The 24,364-nt window shown below is 35.4% G+C and overlaps 1 protein-coding gene across 1 annotated transcript in view; it reads left to right on the forward strand.

Annotated features, from left to right (window-relative positions):
* The first annotated feature begins 2,040 nt into the window (after window positions 1-2,040).
* LOC149795317 (ribose-5-phosphate isomerase-like) overlaps window positions 2,041-24,364 on the forward strand; it is a 36,583-nt gene continuing 14,259 nt past the window's right edge. The window contains exons 1-6 of the mRNA XM_089965079.1: window positions 2,041-2,256; window positions 14,935-14,995; window positions 19,133-19,188; window positions 21,730-21,789; window positions 23,095-23,228; window positions 23,973-24,114. Coding sequence (XP_089821205.1) covers window positions 2,065-2,256; window positions 14,935-14,995; window positions 19,133-19,188; window positions 21,730-21,789; window positions 23,095-23,228; window positions 23,973-24,114 — 645 coding nt within the window. The 5' untranslated portion in view covers window positions 2,041-2,064. The remainder of the gene's footprint in view (window positions 2,257-14,934; window positions 14,996-19,132; window positions 19,189-21,729; window positions 21,790-23,094; window positions 23,229-23,972; window positions 24,115-24,364) is intronic.

Here is a 24,364-nt window from a genome sequence, read left to right on the forward strand (position 1 = left end):
TTAATAAAGGTGACAACATTGGCGAATTACATCATTAAAAGCTAAGTCTGCATCATTTAGATGGGCGTTCTTGCTTCCTGCACAACAATGCAGTATATAAATGAATGTACATTTTTAGTTCATGATGTACTTCAAACATGGAGAAAGAAGGTCCCTGTAATCTATCTTTGACTGATAAGTGGACCTGAGTTGTTATTAGCGTGTTTAAACTTAAATTAATTTGTAACATCTTGATCATTCCTCATTGATATGGAAGAAAACAAAGGTAGAATATTCGTCCGTTTAAACTAGTACAGATTTATGTGCATTTAAAAGGCTAATCTGATCACGACACAATAAAAGCCATTTAATTTATTTGATGTAGCTCAATGACTGATCCACTTTCAAGATAGCTTACATTTATAATTTCAGGTTAATATACACTGAACGAGGGGAGCAAAGCAAGTCCGATATAACCATTAAATCATACAAAGTAGGCCAGGTCAACAACGTAATGTAATGTTACCGTGTTTCTTCATCTTCGCTAGTCAAGGTTCCGATATGTTGACCGTAGATAGGGTTAACATATCGGAACATTGGCTAGCGAAGATGGTGTTCCTTTTGCTTGTTTGTTCTTTGAGTTTAATTTTTTTTAGTTGTGTGTGGCAGGTGAAGTAACTGCCCATGGTAACTAGCTGATATACCCGTGTCAGCAATTTAGATATGTATTTATAGCATTCCACCCACCTCCCAGCAGTTTGTACCATGTTTACAAGTTTAAGCTGCGTGGGTTCGTGTCTCGGATTTGGTCAATGTGGGTAGGTGAGAAAGCTTGCCAGTAGCTTTTCGTGGGTCGGTGGTTCTTTCCATGGTTTTCGCGGGTTCTTCCTCCACCATTTATACTGGCCGCCATGTATATATAGCCTATCTTGCTGAAAATGGCGTTAAACCGTATAACAACAACAACAACAGGTTTAAAACCGAAAATCATCAAGGATATAATCAATACACAAAACAAAATTTCATTAATTAATATCTAATTTCTAAACTGATTCTCGACAGGGGGTTCCTAACACTGGCATCCAGTTTTATATGACTTGAGACTTTATTCTAGGATCTGTAGGTAGGGTGTTATAAGCTAACGAGAGTAGGGAGCATACAATAATGATTTAAAGAATAGTTGTTGGTATCTTTGAAATAGCAAGAAATACGGAGTTGGGCTAAGATGTACATTGTCCATTTCTTGTTTAAATTAATATTTTTTTAAGAACTTTACATATCCCCAGACCATGTTAAAGGTCGTAAGTCAAAAACGTGATTAAGTAACGCGTTATGTTCCTAATAAGTCGTTGGAAATGCTCCTTCGCGCATGTCATAGGTTCATCATCATGATATTCAGTAGAAGACAGTAATGCACGATTTTTAAAAATTTATTTCTCAGCCACGTGTCGCCTGCAAAACACTAACACTGCAACCTTTTGCATACTGAGTTTTTCCCCTGGTACCTGCAAAGATGGATGGATGGGTGGACGGACGGACGGATGGAGAGATAGATAGATAGATAGATAGATAGATAGATAGATAGACAGAAAGATAGATAGCGCACATTACTTGTTTAAACAATCATTTTGTTCGTAACAGCTGAATATGTGTAATCAAGCCATGGAAATGTCAAGGTATACGAAGAACACATACCCTGTGCTTCAAATATCTTTCTTTTTTTATATACAAATTTAGATTCAGTAGTTCAGATATTTTGATTCTCTCAAATGTGCCTTTTTAAAAAAATTTAATTCGGACGATTTGGACGATTCAAGCCAAATACTATGAACGACCTTAATATTACCTACCGTTGTATTTCAATAAAAAAAAGATGGATATTCAAAATCGAAACTCTGGTATTTAAAAATCCTATTTACGAAAGATATAAATTCTGATTCTATTACAGATAAAAAAAATTGAAATTCTGGGTGTAAAAGAATTTACTGCAATATCTTTATATATAGTACAACAATGTGGTATAGTCGACTAACTTTTTGGCCATGTGTATAGTATTGCATCTAAACTTCCGGTTATGACCGAATCATGTGCGGTGTTATCGGTCGATGCTTCATTGGGACAGTGTTGAGGTCCGCACGCGAGGCACAGGTGGTGACAGTTTTTGCGACATATAGTGCAGGAAGCACGAAATTCGGACAGACTTACACTTCAGAAATGGATGGAATAGAGGCCGGCAAGAAGGCAGCAGCAGTAACAGCAGTGAACAATCATGTTAAGGTTGCAAACGTTAAAAGAAATTGTGTAATGTTAAAATTGTGATGGATGCTCATTTCCCCTGTCTCTTTCTTTCTCTATTTAATGTGAGCTGCTAAAGAAATATGTATTCCCTTAATGTCTGTAACAACTCTTTATACAGTTGTGCACAGGTCTTCATGTAAAACCATCTTCACTGTTGATTATACTACAGCTATTAGTACTACTGATAATTGTACCGTTTATATATTTATATTCTTACTTTTTAAATGTTTTACTGCAGCTGTTACCGCTATCACTTAACCAAACTAACACTGATGTCAGAGTGACCACAGATCTTTCAAAACACCTTTTCTCTCTAATTAATTTAGGGAATGAAATTTGCTATTTAAGGAAAACCAGTAAGTAAAACGATGTTAATACAATGCTTCATCTCCAAAGTATCTTTCCATGTAATATATAGGTCACAATATGCAAGTCCTGGGTGAAATTATTTTCATAATGCATAATTTTTTATTTATTTTTTGTTATTTTTAAAACAACTTGTTGATTTCAATTTACTTTAAGAAATATTTGTTATAATTCTTTTTACCTGTCCCAAGAAACTGGATCAAGAGGTTAAATTCTTCAGTCCTCATGTTTGGGTTCTTCCTTTGAACCTAATTTTCTTTTGTTTTACAGCATGGCTAAGGTAAGTTTCATTTACCATATATACTCATTTATAACTGAAAACTGCACAGACCTAGATCTGCTGCTGCATAATGCACCAGCAGATCTGGGTCTATGCAGTTGGAACGGAGTAAGAAGTAGTTTACTCAGTAGTTAGACTTGACTTGTAAGTGAGTATATACAGTACAAATTCTTTACACCATGCTTGTAACAGGCTTATTGTCATCAGTTGTTTAACTATTACTAAGTGACTCATGTACATTTTGTCAACAGTTCCCTGATGTAAAGTATAATGTCATAACCATATTTTCTGTTAATGTACATCAAATGTCTCACAGTATATGTAGTTGACCTTGACAGTGTAATAAATCACCCCTTCTCACTGTTTTTCAGTGAAAATCAATATTGACAGTGTTTTCTAAACTTGAGCCATATGGAGGGATATTTACTTCCAGAAATGTATGAGAATCAGGCTAGAACTCCCACTGTTTTCAAAAGCACTGTGTAAATAACGTAGGGTTTGGAGTGCTAAATCAAGTGTAAAACCTGACTTGTGTCTATAAGTTGTTTGAATGTGTGCATCATATAGGTTTTAAGGTGTATTTTTTTTTGCATTTTTGCTGTTAGTAGTACAAGTGATGTAAGCCACAAAGATCTAAATGGGACATATATTATAGTAACATAAATACAAGTAAAGTTGAAGCTGACATTGATACAGTTATGGCTATGTTTATTTTTGTTGATCTCTGCCCCAGTTGGAAGATATTGCAGTCACTTTTTTGGTGTAATTGTCAACAGTTGGTACAGGTTTTAGCTAAGGTTTCCAGCAAGGCTTTGATCATGGGTTAGGCGTGTGGGCCTTGGCCTTGTTATTATTTCAGACCACTACACTTTTGAACTTGATAGTATGCTGTTGATACACTTGTATATTTCTCATACTCATTTAAAAATGAATATGTTAAAAAAAAACAGCCTGGTTCAATGCCTTATCATTTAAATGACACCTATTGTTACATCTTTTTTGGTATGTAATTAAGATAATCCGTGATAATTACTTACTTAGCCATCAATGTAATTAAGATAATCTGTGATAATTACTTACTTAGCCATTATCTTTGTATCTGCCTTGACGAACTGCCTGTAATCTTTGAGTGATATTTGAAAAAAAGTTGTTTGTTCAGAGTATGTGCCTGTCAAAATATTTGACCTAATGGGCATGTCTGTTGAAGTGATTTCATATATACAATGTATATATATATATATACACACATGTATATATAAAATGCTGTCAGGTATTTCTGCGCACCTAAGGTTTCCGTCTCCAATATTGAAGCAAATGTATACAGAATTCGACGAATTGATGAAAATAACACTTACCAATTAAAAAGAGGCAATTGTCACCAGAATATTCTGTTCAAAATAATATTAAGTTTGGACACATGGGATACCACCCCCATGTTTTCATGACTCGTATTCTGTGTACAGCTTTGAAAAGATGTAATGTATATCTTTCGGGCTATACAAATGAAATACATTACTTTGGACTGTTTCTGTCAGCAGTTCAGTCAAGTAATTAGGTCAGGTTTATAAATAGTTTTACATAATTCAACGTAACAATGCCAGTAAATGCCAGGAGATAGTAAGCAGACTAAACTGATCTTGTAAAAAATTAGTAAAGTTCAACATTTTGTAAAACATAAGCTATTATGTAGAAGAGAAACAACAATGAATAGTATGTAATGTGTTTACATCTTGTTTACGGGTAAAAATTACTAAAGAATTTAGAAACATACTATATGCCGGGGAATTTCTTGAGAATCCCATTCTAGTGGTAAGTTGACATGTTGGATAACATGATTTGGTTCGTGTGGGACATTTTCTTGCAAAATTGGAAACTTGGATTAAGATGCAGATTTTTTTTAAGGTATACATTTCTGTCTTTTATATAATGTATTTATTTGTTGTGATTCTAGAAGATACATGGTAAATAGGATTTTCTGGGTTACAGGTTTAAGAAGGTCATGGAGTGGGTCTTCATGTTGACATTTAGAAATCACATTTTCAGATGCATCTCGAGTTGAAATGTGGGATATTTTTGTACATTTTATGAATATCACTTTTCTTACTTAAATTATAATTGTTCTATCTTGATACAAAATGGATTTTTGACCCCCAAAACACGTGATCCAATGTTTACAGAAATGATGTATCGTTGTGCAGAATTATCTGATGTGCAGAATTGGACGACATGGTGGTATGTGTGTGTGTATATATATATATATATATATATATATATATATATATATATATATATATATATATATAAAGATGGATGAAATCATTAAATAAAATGGGGTACCTATTAAAGTACATGTTACACCATACACCTCCTGTGCTTCATTTCAATTTCTGCAGCAATTATGTGAATAGTTGCTTATATATACTATATATAATATTATTATTAGCTTATATCTCGTATGTACATAATAAAGGACCTCAAGGTAGGTTTGTTTCTAATTAAATCACCCTCTGAAAATAAAGTTTATATCATATATATATATATATATATATATACCACCATGTCGGTTGACAGTGCACCTTATATTAGTTATTGCTTAACAAACTTTGATTCATCAAACTCTGATATTTCTAGAATCATCAAACTGGATTATATGTATGTCTGTTAATACCATACCCTCACAAGAAAAGGACACTGTAATCTACTTTTTAGATTTTTTCTATTCTATGGACTTAAACTAGTAAAGAATTGAAAACAAGAACTATTTAAAATTCATCAAATAATTAATATACCTATAATACAAAGTGAAAATTTAAGAAGAACATAGAGTATTGTCATAAATGTTCTATCATGTGTCCAAATGTATGAAGTTCCAACTGAATTCTAGTAGTGTTCCAAATAAATTCTGATCCTGTGTTCATGTGCCGTTAGTCTAGAACATGTTACTGTGCTAATGACCTGGAATATGATGATATGCTAACAGTCTTTTAATGTATTACAATAATATAATCCAAAATGTCTGTAGCACTGCTACTGGTGGTGGTGGTGTGAGATTGTACCTTCTTACAAGGTGACCACTTTATTTGGCTATCGTTATCTAGAGGGTGATCGCCCTCAGTATTGTTGCCTGGATCGAGTAAATATTAAAATAAGGTATGAAACTTATACATGGAATAAATAGAGATCTAAGTGGATATATAGAACAGAATGACATGAGCCCACATACATGGAAAAACAAAAATTTATAAATTACATTAACAACTGTGATAATAAATTACATTAGGAAGATACATTTCTTCTTTAAACAAATCTGTCACCAAATTTCAAACACAAATATATTTATATAAATAGCCAATCTGTTTTAAATGACAGAATTAGTTCATCGTATAATCGAGTGAACAATCAAAGGTATTGCCTTGTACAACTTCATAACCTGCTTATTCCGGTCCACTCCAACTTCACTATGGTGGTTCCTCTAGGTCCTTTTGCTTTCTCCCTTTTCCAACCTCCCTACTGTCTTGCCTCTTTTTGGCACTCAGACTTTGTGTGGGTAGGTGGATACATAAGTACGTAGATACTTGGATAAGTAGGTATGTGGATACTTCAGTAGAGCTATTTCCCCTTTCAAAATAAACAGAGAAGCAACCTAAATCTTGTGTCAGTTGTCCTACTGGGAACAGATCATTACTTCCCCCTCGTTATGTCAGATATCATTCTATCAGAATTCAAACAGACCAAAGGCTTACTGGTCAAGCTAAACATGGCAGACCATAAACAAACTAAGTTTCACAAGATTAATATACTTCCTAATTACTATTTCATCTCTGATTCCCATTAACATTACACAAAACATAACAGTTCTGTTTTTGTCTCATTTACACAAATGAATGAAATTCATTATATGGCTTTACATTATTTTAAGCGAATACACATGTTAAGTCTTTATCATATGTGAAATCATCTAAGATCGGAGAATTCAAACGGATTCTTGTAACTCATATCAACTAAAGTAATGCATGAAATTCTTAGATTCCTATAACAATCAAGATGACAAATTCACACAATTCGTCAAATTTATATAAAGAAGATAATTTTATGAATTCAGATAGATGAAGTCAATACAGTTACACTCATATTGAGAATATTGATCTATGGATTTAAACAAATAAATTAATGTAAATATAAACAATTAAATTCAAGCAAATCATTAATTTGGTATCAACAAACTACATGAGATTGACGCAAATACCTTGTGCTTTCAAGCTTTGTTCACTAATACTGCCAGAATTGTGTGTGTTGACTTTCCAGACATCCAGTCCCTTTGACCAATGTTTTACGAGAGAATTTCTTCCAAATTCAATCTCAGAGTCCCTTAAATTTTCACTCTTGCAGGAAAGATGCTGACTAGACTTTTTCGATGAAGGCAATTTAACCCCAAGAAATTTTGTGTGGGAACCATGCCCTTTATTTAGCGTAACCAATCCGGATTAAATATATTTACCACCTTTTATAACTAGGCTCCAAAATTGCGGTCAGCCTGACTTATAGATTTCCAAGAAACAGATCTGGAAAAACTCAGCTTCTGTCAGTTCCAATATAAAATCGATATTAACCTTCCCTTTTCTAGTCTTCTAATGGTTAAGTAAATGAAGGCTTAATTAAGAATCACTTCCTCTTCCAACACAGACATTAGAAATTATTGCAGTACAGCGATTTAACAAGTGCCTATCCCCATAAATCTAATTAATTGTTCTCTGACCCAAATTAATGTGTTCTTCATAGATCAACAGAAATTTGCATCCTTAGATGTCCCTGCCTGAATTTTGGACAAAGGTCAATCACAGAATATGGGGTATACATAACATATAATGATTTGAAAAAGCCAGCTAACAATACAGATTAAGTCTACATAGCATAAGGTTAAATTCTTGCATTTAGCTCATGATAAGAGGTTACTAGCACCCTATCTACATATTTTTACTCCTAGAATCATGAAATTTGCTGAGTACTCATCCTAATGATTACTGCAAAAAAGTGGGTCACTGTTATGCATATTTCATGTTAACTGACAGGTTCAGTTTCAAGCACAGTTCATGCCAAAATTGATAAACTAGATGATTGTATTCATCTCTATTAGTACAACACCCTTACCCCAAAATTACATTAATGTATCCCATGTTTCACATTTTAACAATGTCTTTAGAAATTTCTTGCAAATTGTCAAGGAATGGTTAACTTTAAAAAAAAATTATGTGCAATATTGATGCACAAATGATCAAATGCTTGAGGAATATTCAAATTTGGCGATGTCATTAAAATTTAGCCATTAATGGCTTATGTCAAGATTTTGTGTTTATTTCATGACCACAATTATTTTTTACTGCCTGCATACATATTCATGAATCTTGGTGATGGTATGCTAATTAATGAATACTACAGCATCATCTCAGAGTTGATTACCACGACCCATAATTCATACTTTATTGGCTTTGGTTAAATTCTGTTCATGCTTGAATCATTTGAACTATATCTCTTGTAAAACCACACCCATTATGAAAGTTCACTGAAACCTATGTTTCACATTTTACTGGCTTAGGTTAATACTGTGCATTTTACTCATGATTAAGTAGATTTTTTTTGCATGCTGTACATACTTACCTATCTCAAATGATGAAACTTGACAGGAGATGCATCTTGTTTTATTTCAGTAGTAAGTCGTTATGATCCATATTTGTTTTACTTACATGTATGAATCCTCCACCATTAATACTGGCCACCATGCATAGCTAATTGTGTGCTGAAAAATGGCGTTAAACCCTACAACAACAACAACAACAACAACAACATACATGCATGAAAATTTGTGTTTCATTTCATAGGCCCTGCTCATGCTAGAAAGGTGAATTGCTGATGAAATGTATCTCTGTTACACTTTGGCAACACAAGAAGCTCATTATGACTAATTTTGATCTTAGATGGCAGCTTTAACAAGTTTTTGCATTGAGCTAATGGCCACAATAATTCTTGGCATGCAATAAGCATACTGTCCCATCTTGACTCTTGGTGTGCGGATCATTCTTGTTAAATACTGGTACATGTACTATACCCTTACTGCCGAGTGAGGTCTTTTTGAGCTATATGTCATTCTTCAGTGACATCATTAAAATGTTGTATCTAAGGAGAATTTATTAGGTGCAGTTCAAGTTTCAGTCATGAAGGTTGATACTGTAACACTGGTCAACAGTGAAATCATTACTGACTTGAAAAGGCCCTAATCTGTAGTATTTTGGTGTGCCGAACACGAATATAACCGTGAAAAATTTGTATTGGCTCTCGTTTTGAAGATATTCATATACCTCATTTTCTATGTTTCACTGTGTAAATTTCTCCAGTAGGACTGCAGCAACATCCGGAATAATGATGTAACATTGCATAATACCATCATGCTCACATCATCCACAGTTGATTGCATCATTTTCTGATGCAATGCAATACTAATGCCATGCGGCTGCTGAAGTAAGTTGACGTCAGCAGTGTACTATACATGTGTAGGCCTATTATACTAATGCCAGGCGGCTGCTGAAGCTGGCGTAAGCAGTGTACTATATAAAGCCCAATCAGATAGGTTCAGCATTTAAAATATTTTAGACGTTGTGCGAGACAGTTCAAGCTACTGTTACATAAAACTTATTATTTTATCCATTTACGTACAATAAAAAACAGTAATGCCTAGAAAGTGTGTTAATACCGCTGACAATTTTTGCTATATTTGTGGGGAAGTGACATTTGCCAACCAGAAGAAAAGTATCAATTCTCAAGTGAAGAAGGCATATCATCTTTACTTCGGATGCAAGGTTGGTGACCAAGACAAGCCTTGGGCTCCGCATATATGCTGTGCTACATGTACAACACAGCTTTCACAGTGGTTGAATTGCAAAAGGTCATCAATGCCGTTTGCAGTCCCAATGGTGTGGAGAGAGCCAAGCAACCACCTAAATGACTGTTACTTCTGCTTGGTTCCTCCTCTTTCCGGCGGAATAACGAAGCGAAAGAAGTCGAGAATAGTCTACCCAAACATTCCGTCTGCATTGAGACCAGTTCCACATGGTGAGGGACTTCCTATTCCAGAACCTCCAGCAGAATATTCTCTTGATTCATCTGACGAAGACAAAGGTGAGTCGACCTGTTCTTCTCCTGGTCCATCAGCATGCAGTGATCCAGATTTTCACTGTGGTGCATCATCAACCCCACACAGAATAACACAGGAAGAACTAAATGACCTGATTCGTGATTTGGACTTATCAAAGAACAAGGCAGAATTGCTAGGATCAAGACTCCAACAATGGAATCTTCTAGAAGAAGATGTCACAATTACTGCATATCGAAAGCGCCACCAGCAATTGGAGCCTTTCTTCAGAAAGGAAAGTAATCTGATATTCTGTTCCGATATTGAGGGCCTCATGAATGCTTTAAAAATCACTCATGACCCACAAGAATGGAGACTATTTGTGGACTCTTCGAAACTGAGTCTCAAGGCTGTGCTTTTGCACAATGGAAACATTCTTCCATCTATTCCAGTAGCGTATGCTGTCCACATGAAAGAGACATACGATAACTTAAGGCAGCTACTGAATTCCATTGAGTATAACAAGTACAGCTGGCACCTCTGTGGTGATTTGAAGGTGGTTGCCCTTTTAATGGGACTGCAGCAAGGATATACAAAATACATGTGTTTCTTATGCGAGTGGGATAGCCGAGCAAGGAAAATGCACTACATGAGGAAGGAATGGACTCACAGGCAGAATGTAGCCATTGGAGAGAAGAATATCCAACACCCAGCTCTGGTTGAGGCTCAGAAAATCTTGCTACCACCCCTTCACATCAAACTAGGTTTGATGAAGAACTTCGTGAAAGCCATTGACCGGACTTTGCCAGCATTCCGATACCTGCATGAAAAATTCCCTCGACTCAGCGAAGCAAAGATTAAAGAGGGAGTTTTTGTGGGTCCTCAGATTCGAGAGCTTTTCAAAGATGACCGGTTCAACAACTTGCTGGAAGGTGACGCGAAACAAGCATGGAATGCTTTTCGCCTAGTTTCTACAAACTTCCTCGGAAATGTTAGGGCAGAAAACTATAAGGAACTAGTAGAAGACATGTTGATGAAGTATAAGAAACTTGGCTGCAATATGTCTCTAAAGATTCACTTCCTTCATTCCCATTTGGATTTCTTTCCTAGCAACTGTGGTATTGTTAGTGATGAACACGGCGAACGTTTTCATCAAGATATCGCAACAATGGAACAAAGATACCAGGGAAAATGGTCCACTACAATGCTGGCTGACTACTGCTGGACACTCCTCAGAGATGCTCCCGAACAGCTGTACAAGAGACAGGCGAAGAAATCTAAGATGTAGTCAATGACTTGATTTTTTATAGGTAGGCTATTACAGTTGACCTTTTACTATTGGAATGCATTTCGTTATGTAAACATTAATTTCTTGCAGATTACAAAAAAACTAGAGCCAATTTTGCAATTTGACTGTCATATTCGTGTTCAGCACATAAAAATTGATAAGAATTGACTAATTTTATTTCAGTAACATGACTTTTGTAAAAATTTGTTGTCCAGTGTAATTGAATGCATCTGTTAGTACTACACCCATACAAGCAAAGAAGGTTACTGTCACCTACATTTTATGATTTACTAATAAGTATTCATGTTTAGCTCAGGTTAGATTATTAAACACTATGTACGTCTTAGTCCACTCAGAAGGCCCTCTGTGACTGGTGTAGATGGAAGTAGGAATCAACATTCTTCAGTGGTAATGCATATTAATGACTTTATATTGTATGTTGTGATCACTCACCATCAGGAAGTTAAGCATTTATTGTATGTGAATGAGTATTGGAATCAGATTACTGGTGTGCAGACTTTTAACCAGAAGCCTCATCTTTAGTAGCTAATCTGGTAATAATGCTTGTACTGCTGGCTGTAACTCCAAGGTTGATAAAAGCCTGTGACTTTTGCCCAGTTAGTTCTGGCTTCTATGTGTGGACAATGATAATATCATATGAAACTGAATTAAAGAACAGTAATTAAAAAAAATAATACAAAACAATATGAATTTCTGGTTTTTTAGCTCTACAGGTCATCGACCAGAAGAGCTTAACGGATGGATTGTCATCCATCTGCACAAGTTTGTTATCACTACTCCTTCTCAACTGTTTGGAGCATTGTCATGAAACTATACATATGATGTATTCATCCGATGGTTTAGTTGGTCCTAAATTAAATGGATGCTGCTAGGACATTAAATATGGCCACAGCAGTATTATTGCTACTTGTCCATAATAGATGGTCATAACAGCATGAGGTTTTGGACTTCTTAGAATGTCTAGTTGTAAATGCAGGCTATCTGATTTCCAGTATTCAATTATTTCTTGAAATTTTTTTTATATAAGTACTCCTCTGAAAAGATGGTCATATTGACATAGTTATTTAACTAAAACACTTTCTGTGATGTCTAGTTCAGTGGTTCCAATCCTGTGGGCAACAGTCTGGGGTGGCAGGGGCATGGAATTATGCCAAGAGGGCCATGGGGTCATTCAAAGGGGTATGTATTTTCTCAATTAACAAGCATTTGGGGTCCAAAATTTTTTGGGAAAGTTAAGAAGGGATCTTTATACTCAATAAGGTTGGGAACCACTGGTCTTGCTAGGCCTAAATGAAAATGGAGACAGTCTTATGTCCAGTATGACCACCACAGTGGCTATCTTAAAAATCTTGTTATTGCTGCTACTTCTGATTGGACAGTCATATTCACATAGTTATTATTCACATGGATTTTTCGCTAACAGACTTCTTATGATGTCTAGCTGGAGGTATCATGATACCAATTGTTTTTCCATAGACCTCAGTGCTAATGTTTTGTGAAATAAATATACTTTCTATCCCACCACAGCATGCATGCTACACACTGTCATAGAGAACAATGTTAGATTGTCAATTTGACAAGGATAAGACCAGGTACTCCATTGCATTTAAGAGAGATAACTCTGTTGTAACTAGACTGGGTAAGAGTTATCTAGTCACAACAGAGATATTTTCAGCTATGTGTACCACATTTAAAACAAATCATAAAAAGTACAAAATATGATCTAGATATGAATTAACGTAATCTCACATTTTGCCAAGAGGCTCAACTATTTTTAAGCCTAACAGAAAGTACAACTCTTACATAATGCACCAATTACAGCTACTGTTCTTTATTTCTGAATACAATGTTCCCTACACCTTAAGCTCCGCCCACCTGGGCTTGTACAATTGGTACCATTATATCTGGACCTAATGCCACAGTAGCCATCTTGAAAATCTACATGTTGCTACTCTTGATTAGGATGTCATATTGAAATGATGTTTGCACCAGAAGACATTATATGATTTCTAGCTGGTTTCAAATGAAAATGGTGCTGAGCTGATTGCCAGTATGGTTGCCACAGTGGTCATCATGAAAATTCTGAAAAGAAAGTCATATTGATATTGGGTTTTCACCAGAAGTCTTTGTATGAAAATGGTACCAATCTGTTGTCCACTATGGTCACAACAGCAGCCATCTTGAAAATCTTGCTATTGTTACCCCTCCTGAATTTCATATCAACATTGGTTTAGATTAAATAATTGTTTTGGATCTATTTCTTTTGGTCTATCATTGCTTCAGAGAGAAAATGGTTTCGAGCTGTTGTCCAATAGTGGCCATCTTGGAAACATTTTTATTACTACTTCTCTAGAATGGATGTTTTTTTTTTTCTTCTAAACATCTTATGATTTCTGGTCACTCCTAATAGTGCCATTCAGACAGTCAGTATGGCTATCCTCAAAATCTTAATATCACTACTTCTCCAAGATGGCTAGATATATGATGGTGCTTTCACCAAAGACTTCTTATGATGTCTAGTTGGTTACTAAATAGACATGGTGATAATATGATATTAAATATGGCCATCATGGTATCCATCTTGAAAATCGTATCGTTGTTCCTCTGAAATGGAAAGAACTAAATAAAAATGGTTCCATGTCAATTGAGATCCAACATGTTACCACAGTAGCTGAGTTTGATACTCTTGTTATCTCTGAAGAATATCAGAGTGTTTCATTACTCAGCAGTTTAAAGGATGGCATTGTTTTATCATGAATTCCATGAAATTCTGTTGTACCAGTAGAGCATGAGTCCATTTGAGGGACTCTTGTTATCAAATCTTTATGGTATCCTTACTTTGTTAACAAAGAAGAGAAAGGTTTTTTTTATTGTTTTATGTCTTTATGCCATGTCACAGTATGCTTGGTTGGCTTTGTTGTTTTACAGAACAGCAGCTCAAGTGGGTTATTTAGTGCCAAGGCAAATTAAAAAAAAAACTTGCCTTTTCCAAGTATACACCATAGTAGCCAGTCTGTACTAATCCAGCTGTGGGATTTGAACCCACAGCCTTTCAGTTCTCAGTCTCTGATGCCAACCACTGAGCCACAGCAACTGCTGCCTCCATCATTCACCACATTTGACATGCAGAATAAAGTTAACATTTTAAAGTTTTTAAAGATGAACATTCTAATAGTTATATATGTAGATACAAAAATTGGAATTAAAGATGGAAGTTACAGAGGAGCTTACATTTCATTTTCAGGATCACATTAGTTGGGAGGTTATTTTTTGCATCACAACTGATGTTTATAATGGCTATTAGAAACTACTATAAGCTTCATAGAGGCAATCTGTGCAATCACTGATGACACCCAGGTTTCTGTAAGGGCACTATTTTTAAAAGATGGTGGATTATTTTGCTTCAAATGGGAAACTTTCAGATTTTATTTTCCACTGAAAAGCATACTGTTTTTACCTAGCAAGGGTAGGGTTGGGTGGGGTCAAATGAATCCCCTAAACTCACCAACTCCATCTCTAACCACCTTTGTTCTCTTAATGCTTGTAAATTTGACTAATAGCATGATTTTTTCATTTCAGACAAATCAGGTTGTTGGTATCGGAAGTGGAACAACAATCATCAGTGCTGTACAGAGACTCGGTACATATTTAAAATTTTACTTGTGGTTGTCATCTTTTTTAATTTTTGGCCATGAGGAGGTTTAAAAAAAATGAACTGGATTGTGTCATTAAGTCATGCATGTTTTCTGTATGCATATTTGATACCCTACCACCCATCCCTCCAACAACCTTCAAGATAAAGCAGTTAAAAATTGTTGATACAGTTGCATTGTTGAAGGGCTAGTCCTGCATTGATAAATTTATATTGTTTTTTTTATAGGGTGAATGTATCATTTAATGGGATAATAGGCTGAAGAGAGAAATCAGTAAATCAATAAATGCTATTCAGTGTATTTGGACTATGATTTAAATTTCTGTTTAATTTGTGCTGACATTGTAAGTGTTATTTTTTAATGCATAAATTGTAAATTAATTCAGCTGTCCTTCAGGTGAGATAAGTGTCATGTTTTCTGTTGGTCATGACAGATATTTGATAATACTATAAGATCTGTCTGAATGAATAATCAATTAAGATGGACAGCTACCCACAGAATACATTTTTTTGTGGCTGACTTCACAATTTTTGTATATTGAATTTAGCATGTGCTTATTATTACATACAGCATTAGTCAGTCCAGTCCCTTAGCTGTCTGCTATATACAGGTCATACTGTCAGTTATTTGTACGTGAATATCTTAAATTGAATTCATTATTTCTGCCATTTCCTTTTGCTAACTACATCCATATGAAAATTGGATAGGTTACAGTGTATGATCCATTTTATATCTGAATACACCGTCATCCATCTGTTTGTCTGTCAAACCTTTTGCTTTTAGGAAAGTTTTCTGGCTTTGTGATGGGGCATTTGTGTTCCAGAAATACATTTCTTGTTTTCACTTTTTAACTTGGGTGGAAAAACTTGTAATATTTACTTGAAAACATTTGAAATTTCTGGAACCATACAGTGAGAATGTTTTCATTGCAGGAGATGATTCTAAAGTTTAAAAATTAATAAAGACATTTTTGCTTAGCTTGAAAGAGATTCCCAGTTTTCTCACTTTTTCTGCCAAATAGTTTTTGTGTGACTTGGGTAGTCTCTGTTGACTTGGAGGTCACAATGCAAATATGTGTTTTTCATGCATTTTCTATCAATCCCAACCATAGTTTTGCTTTTTTTACCAGGACAAATATTAAGATTTTGTGGAATTAAAAAAAAAAGAAATGGATCTGGAAATAAATATATTGGGATGGGTGTGTGGGTGACATGGACTTGGCTGAACACTCTGATTCAGACTTGGAAAGGATAGAATTCAGTTTTAAGGTGGGAATTGAAGAAATAGACAAAATTTGGCCTATCAGTACGCCCTCCACAACTGGCAGTCAGTACCACATACAATGTCAGGGTCTTAATGGATAATGATAAAGATGACAGCACCATCCTTCAGAATTTTAGCACATGAAAGATTGCAGAAATTACCAGGTGTCTCATAAAATATCTGACCCTTGTAATTTGAGAGCCTTATTTTTGGTGACTCAGCTGCCTACCACTTTATCACCAAACTGGTACCAATCATCATGTCATTTAGATGTATCTAGCCTAGACAAGGATATTACTGTCATTAACAGGTCTGCTTCACTCTTTTATAAAGTGTATATCACCATGTTTGAGTTGGTCAGAAATGTCATATCAACCTTCTCCTTGCTAGATCTAGCATGTCTTGTGATCTTCCACTTAAATGAAAAAGTGATAAGCGACCATGCCTGAGAATCATTATACTGGATAGTCAAGGAGGTCAATATCACTGCTTACCACATGATAGCAAATGCCCTCTCAGCATCTAGAAACCACCCTGTGTCAAGCCTGCACTCCCATCGCTTCAGTCCTCTCCTTCTGTTTGGTGGTAAAATTGAGGAGACATGAAGCAGGCAGCACAGGTCTTGCCCCTTCAACTCTCAGCGCAAGCCCATATCTCTGTGTTAAGATGTGTACCAGAGAAGGGATGATCATTGACAGAAAGATTGCAGTAGTAACTTTCAGCAACAACAGCAACCTTTCATGGCCAGGCATGTTATAGGTGGCATTATGCCCCTAACTTCACAGGCAGGCCAAAGTTTCATCATCCTGTTGCTGTCAATGATTTGTCATTCCTTTTGCCCACTGGTGATTCTATTGGGATCAGAATTCTTCTGTGCCACCAAACTTGGATCAACTATTTCCAACAAATGATTATGCCATCCAAGTCATTTCAGAGTGGCTCCCGATCTTAAGTTATAGACTTGAGCATTACTGCCTCAAAGTTCAAGATGGAGATGGCAAGATCTATCTGTGTGATGAGATAAATACATGATTACTCTTAACCTGCCTGATGTGTATTTCCATCTACCTAAAACCCTTTGCTTTGGCTATCATGAGGTAATGTAACAATTCTGAATTCTTCAATTCTGCCTCCATCTCAGCCCTTGGGTTTGCATCTAGACATTGGACTACGCCATGTCTTCCTCCACAGCACAGGTGATGTACCGTAACAATATAATGCAAGAGGAGTTGGTATGTTTGATTTTGGTTCATGATATGAATAGCCTTCTCTGCCTCGTCTGCGCTTCAGGGTTTATAGTCATTGTGGAGAAATCAGATCTTGTCCCATCTTTGAGGACATTTGAGGGGAAGTGGTTTTATTTCAGTTAGGACAGGAAAGCAAGGCAGAAGCCCAAAAATGCTGGCCATTTGGCTGAAGGAGGTTATTAGATTGGCATGCTCTGAATTCTCACAGGATCAGGTATGATTTATGAAGATTTCGGTTCATGAACTACAAGCATTTTCAATGGGCCTGACCTAAAGAAGTAATGTCTCAGTTTGAAACAGTGTACTCAATTGACTGTTATACTCATTTTGTTTTCTTCAGCTTTTTATTTTCCTGACACGACCTTGCAAAGGAGAGAACTGAATGTTTCTGTTTGCTGTACAGACAGTTACCACATCCCATTCATGACAGCAAAACCACAGCGTTGGGCACCACATTGCAACTTTCACTGGATTCATCCAAGAAACTTCTGAATGTACGGCAGTAGCTAGGTGCAGGATTCCACAGGGATTGCCATCACACATTTATAAATGCATGATCTTTAGTTGTGCTAATATTAGAAGTTCATCCTCACAGTAGAATACTCATCATGCTTCTATATGGTGACATGGGTAGAGGTTGGATGCTGCAGCATGTATTCTTTTCTATTCTACTGATGTTAATGTGATTGGGTAATGGATTTGATGGAGAAAGGAAATTTTTAGTAAATTATGCTTCTCTCAAAATACTCACCTGATCACATTGCTGTCAATCCCTCTCACCCTTCCCTGCAAATGTTTTGCTCAAGTTGAAACTGGTAAACATCTGGGATATAGGTGGCCACTTAGAGGGAACAAACCTTGTTTGTCTGTAAGATTTAGGTCCATTCATCTATTGTTAATCTGTAAGATTTAGGTCTATTCATCTATTGTTAATCTGTAAGATTTAGGTCTGTTCATCTATTGTTAATCTCTAAGATTTAGGTCCATTCATCTATTGTTAATCTGTAAGATTTAGGTCCATTCATCTATTGTTAATCTCTAAGATTTAGGTCCATTCATCTATTGTTAATCTGTAAGATTTAGGTCCATTCATCTATTGTTAATCTCTAAGATTTAGGTCCATTCATCTATTGTTAATCTGTAAGATTTAGGTCCATTCATCTATTGTTAATCTGTAAGATTTAGGTCCATTCATCTATATGATAAAGAGGGCCAGATCTTGAGGTAGAATAAAGTAATATCCTAATCTTAATGTCGTCAGGTAAGCATTTTGGGAGAAACATGATTTGTTAAAAAGTTCTTTTTTCCAAGAGAAAGGTATGATAACAGAGCAAATATTTCTTTGTATTGCAGTATTAAAAACCATTCACTTAATGTATATTAATTTCAGATGATTTCTTTCACACAATATAAACATTATGATTTCTACAACCACTGTCACCAGGGAATTACCATGTCATTCTGTTTTTATAGATCAATTATACAGATAACTTGTAGATAAATTTAGAAAACTTTTCATTTAGATAAATTTAGATAACTTTTCTCATGGTTAAATTCTGCATTAATTTGTAATATATGTTTTGGATTCTATTTTGTACGTTGTTTTTTTTACAGCTGAGAGGGTAAAAGAAGAAGGACTAAAGGTTATCTGCATTCCAACATCATATCAGGTAGAGTTGATAATTCCTCTATGAAATAAACCTTGTCATGTAAATTAGTTTGTTTTGTGTGTGTGAGAGAGACAGAGACAGAGAGAAAATACAAAAAAGACTTGGACCAATAGACATTCAGAGATAACATTGAGTTTCATGCTGATCCCCATGTTTTCAAAATGAGTACAGTGATATTGTAACACAGTCCACATGCACATGTGTAATGTCCTTAAACTCCTACACTGTTAGAGCTAGATGCATAAAACATGAGTGATAGTGGTGATGGTGATAACCCAGTGAGTGTAGATTATGCCAACATTTTTTAAATTTTGATATCACCCCTGGGATGGGGATGGGAAGGGAGGGGTGATTTGACAAACTTTTCATTAGTATTTTCATGGGAATTTGGATTGGGACCACTAGGTCATTCATTTTAAACCTTCCAAACAGCCTTATATGTATTTACTGGGCATTAAAAAGAGAAACTCCTATAAACAGCTGACAACGACACATGGGTACTTCCTTACACAGTCTGAGAATTCTCTTTGGACACCCTTGGGACACTCTTGAAAATGCAGATGCTTATCCAATAGGCTCAAAATTGGAGGTTGAGTTCAAAACAGGGAAATGTGAGGATGTGTGTTTTGCAAACAAAAAATTCTTGTTTTCATTTGAAAAGAAATGTATTTGCCTCAGTTTGTGGGCATTCCTATCAAAACAGTAAGTACATAATTATTGCCATCCTTTGCAGTAAATATAAACTTAATCCAAATAATATAAAAATTCTGTTTTATTATCAGATATTGTTTTCTAAATCTTTTCTAAATGACATATAATAATAATTTCTTTTTTATTTCAGATCTTTTGTATTCTGTGTAAAAAAACAGGCAATCAAAATTGGTACTCATCATTCTTAGTACTTGTTACAGATCTGTCTGGATTTCACCAGCAACTCTTGCTTAGAAGCCAACAATCTGATTGACTCTAATTTATGTTTGGCTACAGATATACGAGTCAGATGTCTCATTTTAAGACAAAACTTGAATACTTTTGATGGTGAATACTTTTGATGGTGAAATTAAGATCAGGTGGTGATATGTGGTTTTGGCGGTGAAAGAAACTGAAGACTCTATAAGAAGCTGCCATGATCTTGGAAGGGTAGTTTACCATGTGTTGACAGTGGTTATTGACCAAGAGCAAGATGCATATTGCAAGTGTTGTCTAGACAGTTAAAACAATTGCAAGAATGAAAATGTTAATTATTAATTGAGTATATTTTGGCACAATTTTATACTGAATTTCCACCCAGAATTCATGACAGTATAGGGTTTCGGTAACTTTGCACAACCTTACACACTTGGTGGCATAACCTGTATTGTAATTTAAATAGAATTTTATTTGGCGCTTTCCCATGTGTTCATGAAGTTTTCTCCATCATTTCCATGTTTATATGGGTGGATCAGTATCTGGAATGTCTTATGTATATGACAACTATTCTAAGTTGAGAAATAATAGCTTGCACAGTATTTATGTCAGAGAAGCTACATAGTTTGACTCATTGAAAGATGGAAGTTGTGGGCTCAGAGAGTGATCTCCTTCATAATAGCTCAATCGTTACAAAGTGTGTGTATGACACTAATGTAAGCCTGTGATCTGGATGTGTGGAGCACTGAATTGTGCCAGTGGAAAGAATTTTATATCCATGGCAGAATCATACTACTGTTGTCACCATTTCATGCTGTCAGTGGATTAATGTAAAGATTACAGAATACAGATGTAAAGATTACAGAATACTCCCTGCTGATGTCCTGCTTACTAGCTTCATAACTTAAATGTGTTTTAATGTTGGGGGAGAATCAGACTACTGATAATTAATTGAACAGGGAATCAGTCTTGAAGAGGGCAGCACTGGATACTAAAATATCATCAATGAGTTTTTCTTCTTTACTTTTTCAAGATTCTTATCATTGCTTTCAACTTGTACATATATTATGATATATTTATTATTTGCACAATTTAGACTTAGACCCCACCGGTGGCTTAGTGGTTAGAGTGTCTGCCTCGGATGCAGGAGGTCATGGGTTTGATCCCCAGCCGAGTCATACCAAAGACTTACAAAAATGGTACTAACAGCTGCCTCGCTTGGCGCTCAGCATTAAGATGTTAGTGTTAGGACTTGTCAGGATAATGTGACTGGGTGGGGCATCATGCTACATGTCTGTGACATGATGTCCCAGTGCTAGACATCACTATAAACTGCCACATTGCAGACATCATAGTGATATGACTGAAAAATTGTTAAAGCTACGTTAATAAAATCCAAATCACACAGTTTAGATTTTTTCTGGCAGGCCTGCCTGTTACGAAACCGATGATGAAAATGCTGTGACATATGTACCCTTGATAGTCAAGATGTACAGATATTTTTTTACTGTATCATTTAGTGCACAAACTACCTCTAGTTATATTTTCTCAAATCATAACATTAGTATCTATGGAGAATGAATTGGTTGTCTGATCTCTGCATATACAATAGTTAGCATGATTTCATTCTTGCAGGCTCGACAGTTAATCCTGGAAAATAAGCTGACTCTAGGGGAGCTGGAGATAAATCCTGAGGTATGTAATAAATACATGTAATTTCTGACTATATCACATTTTTTTAGCATTGTTTTCATGTTTACCTATAAACTTTTAGTCAGGGTCTAATGTCAGTAGAAGGCATAGGATTTTTCTAGAAGTTTCTGGATATAAGACTAGGACAAGTTAGGTCAAAGTGACCCATTAAAAAATATATATTTTATTCCTCATTCAGGGAACCATCCCATACACTACTTTATATTGACTTTTCATCAGTCAGCAATGTTCTGTTTCCCTTATTAAGCATTTACATGCATCTGATACCATGTTGGTCAGATGTGTGATTCTTGAGATTTCACATGTGGCTCTGAGATTTGATTGTGTCAGAATGGATAAAAAGCCACCTCATCTTTTATGAGCATGGTTTTATTTTCAGTTAACAAAGGGGATACAAATCTGATGGGTATACTAGACTCTCTCTTTAGGCTATCTCTCTCATAGGATCATATAGGCAGGTGTGTTGATCCAGATTAGACTGATATTTCCAGCAAATAAAGGCCACAAAAACCTACACTTATGTGACTTTGTCTCTGCTCAAAGTATTTTGTTCAGCATCAGTGTCTTGTGCACTAATGACTCCACAGGTAACATAAGTCTGTTTATTTATGTTGGCAAGGAGTACTTATGTAAATTCCCAATAGACCTGTGTCAATATGCTGTCACACAAGTAAATCCCCAATAGACCTATGTCTGTATGATGTTATGCATGTAAATCTCTGTATGTCATGTGTGTAAATCCCTGATGGACCAATGTCCATATGATATCACACATGTAAACAAGCTACATGCACATTTCATTATGGGATTTTAAACCCTTTATCAAATGAGATTCATTTAAGTCAGTAAACCGATTCTCATGACTTTAAAATTGAATTTAAGTGTCACATTTTAGAATTAAACTTATATATTTGAAACCATTATAAAGAATCCTGACTTTCCTAACATAATTAATATTTGTCTTAAACTTGTATCCTCATTCACATTTATCTTGAAACAGCATATTTTGAAGATAACAGTAAAAAAACACAACTAAAAGTCTGACATATGAAATATATGGTCAGTTGATCCATATGTGGCATTATCGCAAGTCGTCCCTCTTTGGTGATCTTCTAATATTAAATATGGCCACCATGTTGGTCTTCTTGAAAACCTTAACCTGACATTCCTATCGCTGCCTTCTTTTGACTCTCAGGCAGGGTCAAGGTTGTTTGAAGATGAAAACATCTGTATCGAGCAGGGGAGCAGGCAAAATATACTTTGTGTGAATTTCTTGTTATTTATCAGCTGGATGTAGCTATTGATGGTGCTGACGAGATTGATGCAGATTTGACTTGTATTAAAGGAGGAGGGGGATGTCAGACGCAGGAGAAGATTGTTGCAGCCAATGCTAAAGAATTTATTGTTATTGCAGATTCCAGGTAAACCTTGTGTCTGTCTCATTTGCGCTAAATTTATCCCCTACTGCGCACTCCAAAAGAATATTTGTTATCAGCTTACTATATGGATGTTTGTATTAATAGATGAATAGAATGAAAATCAGATTATCAATTATATTTTAAAAAAACTAATTTTAAAATTTTGCATATGTTGTTGTAGCCATGTGCTTATCAAAGAATGAAGTAGTTAATATATCACAATTTCACTGTTGAACACCTCTGTATTAGGTGGTCCCTTTTATAAGGTAGATATTGTCACGGATTGCATTTCATTCTTTAATAGTAATATAATATACTAAATAACTCGATATCAGGTGACCTCCCCTATCAGGCAGTCCATTTTTTTGTCAGTACAACTCTACCGATTACTAGCATACAACCTTCGACTCACAGAATTGCTTTCAGAGTAAGCAAAAGCTGTGTATACAGGACACTCGAGAAATCATTAAAAGCTGTCCTTTATGGCCAGGTGTCCTTTACATTGAGGTAAAATTACATGGTGATTAACAACTTGGATCCATGAAACATTGTATTCCATCAGTAGTGTCCTTTATATGATTTTCCACTAAGCCATGTTTCATTGTATATGATACTGAAGACCAAGTTAGATTTTTTTTTATCAGAAGATATCCTTTATATGAATGCATCCACTAAGGCATGGTTTACTGTATGTGATAGTAAACACTAGTTCTATTGAAAAACAAGTCTACATTTATCTTGTACCAGAAAGGATGTTCCGGTGCTGGGAACAAACTGGAAGAATGGAATACCTATTGAGGTTATTCCCATGGCATGGCGGCCAGTTCAGGTCCAGATTGAGAAGAGGTTTGGAGGAAAGGCTTGTCTCAGAATGGCTCAGAGAAAAATGGTAAATTCATATCCATAATTAAGTATTGTACAACTGCTCTATGTAAAGAGAGAGTCTGGACACATTCAAATATAACCAATGATAAGGTTGTTTGTAGATGTTAGTGGTAGTGGTGGTGGTGATGGTATATGTTGAGACTGGACACATTTAAATGTAATCAGTGATTCATAGATGGTTTGTAGATGTTAGCAGAAGTGGTGGTGATGATAAACAATGTATATGATTATTATTAATGTTATTATTATTACTA

This window comes from Sinohyriopsis cumingii, chromosome 7 (genome assembly GCF_028554795.1).
Source record: "Sinohyriopsis cumingii isolate HCF-2022 chromosome 7, ASM2855479v2, whole genome shotgun sequence".
Lineage (NCBI taxonomy): Eukaryota > Metazoa > Mollusca > Bivalvia > Unionida > Unionidae > Sinohyriopsis > Sinohyriopsis cumingii.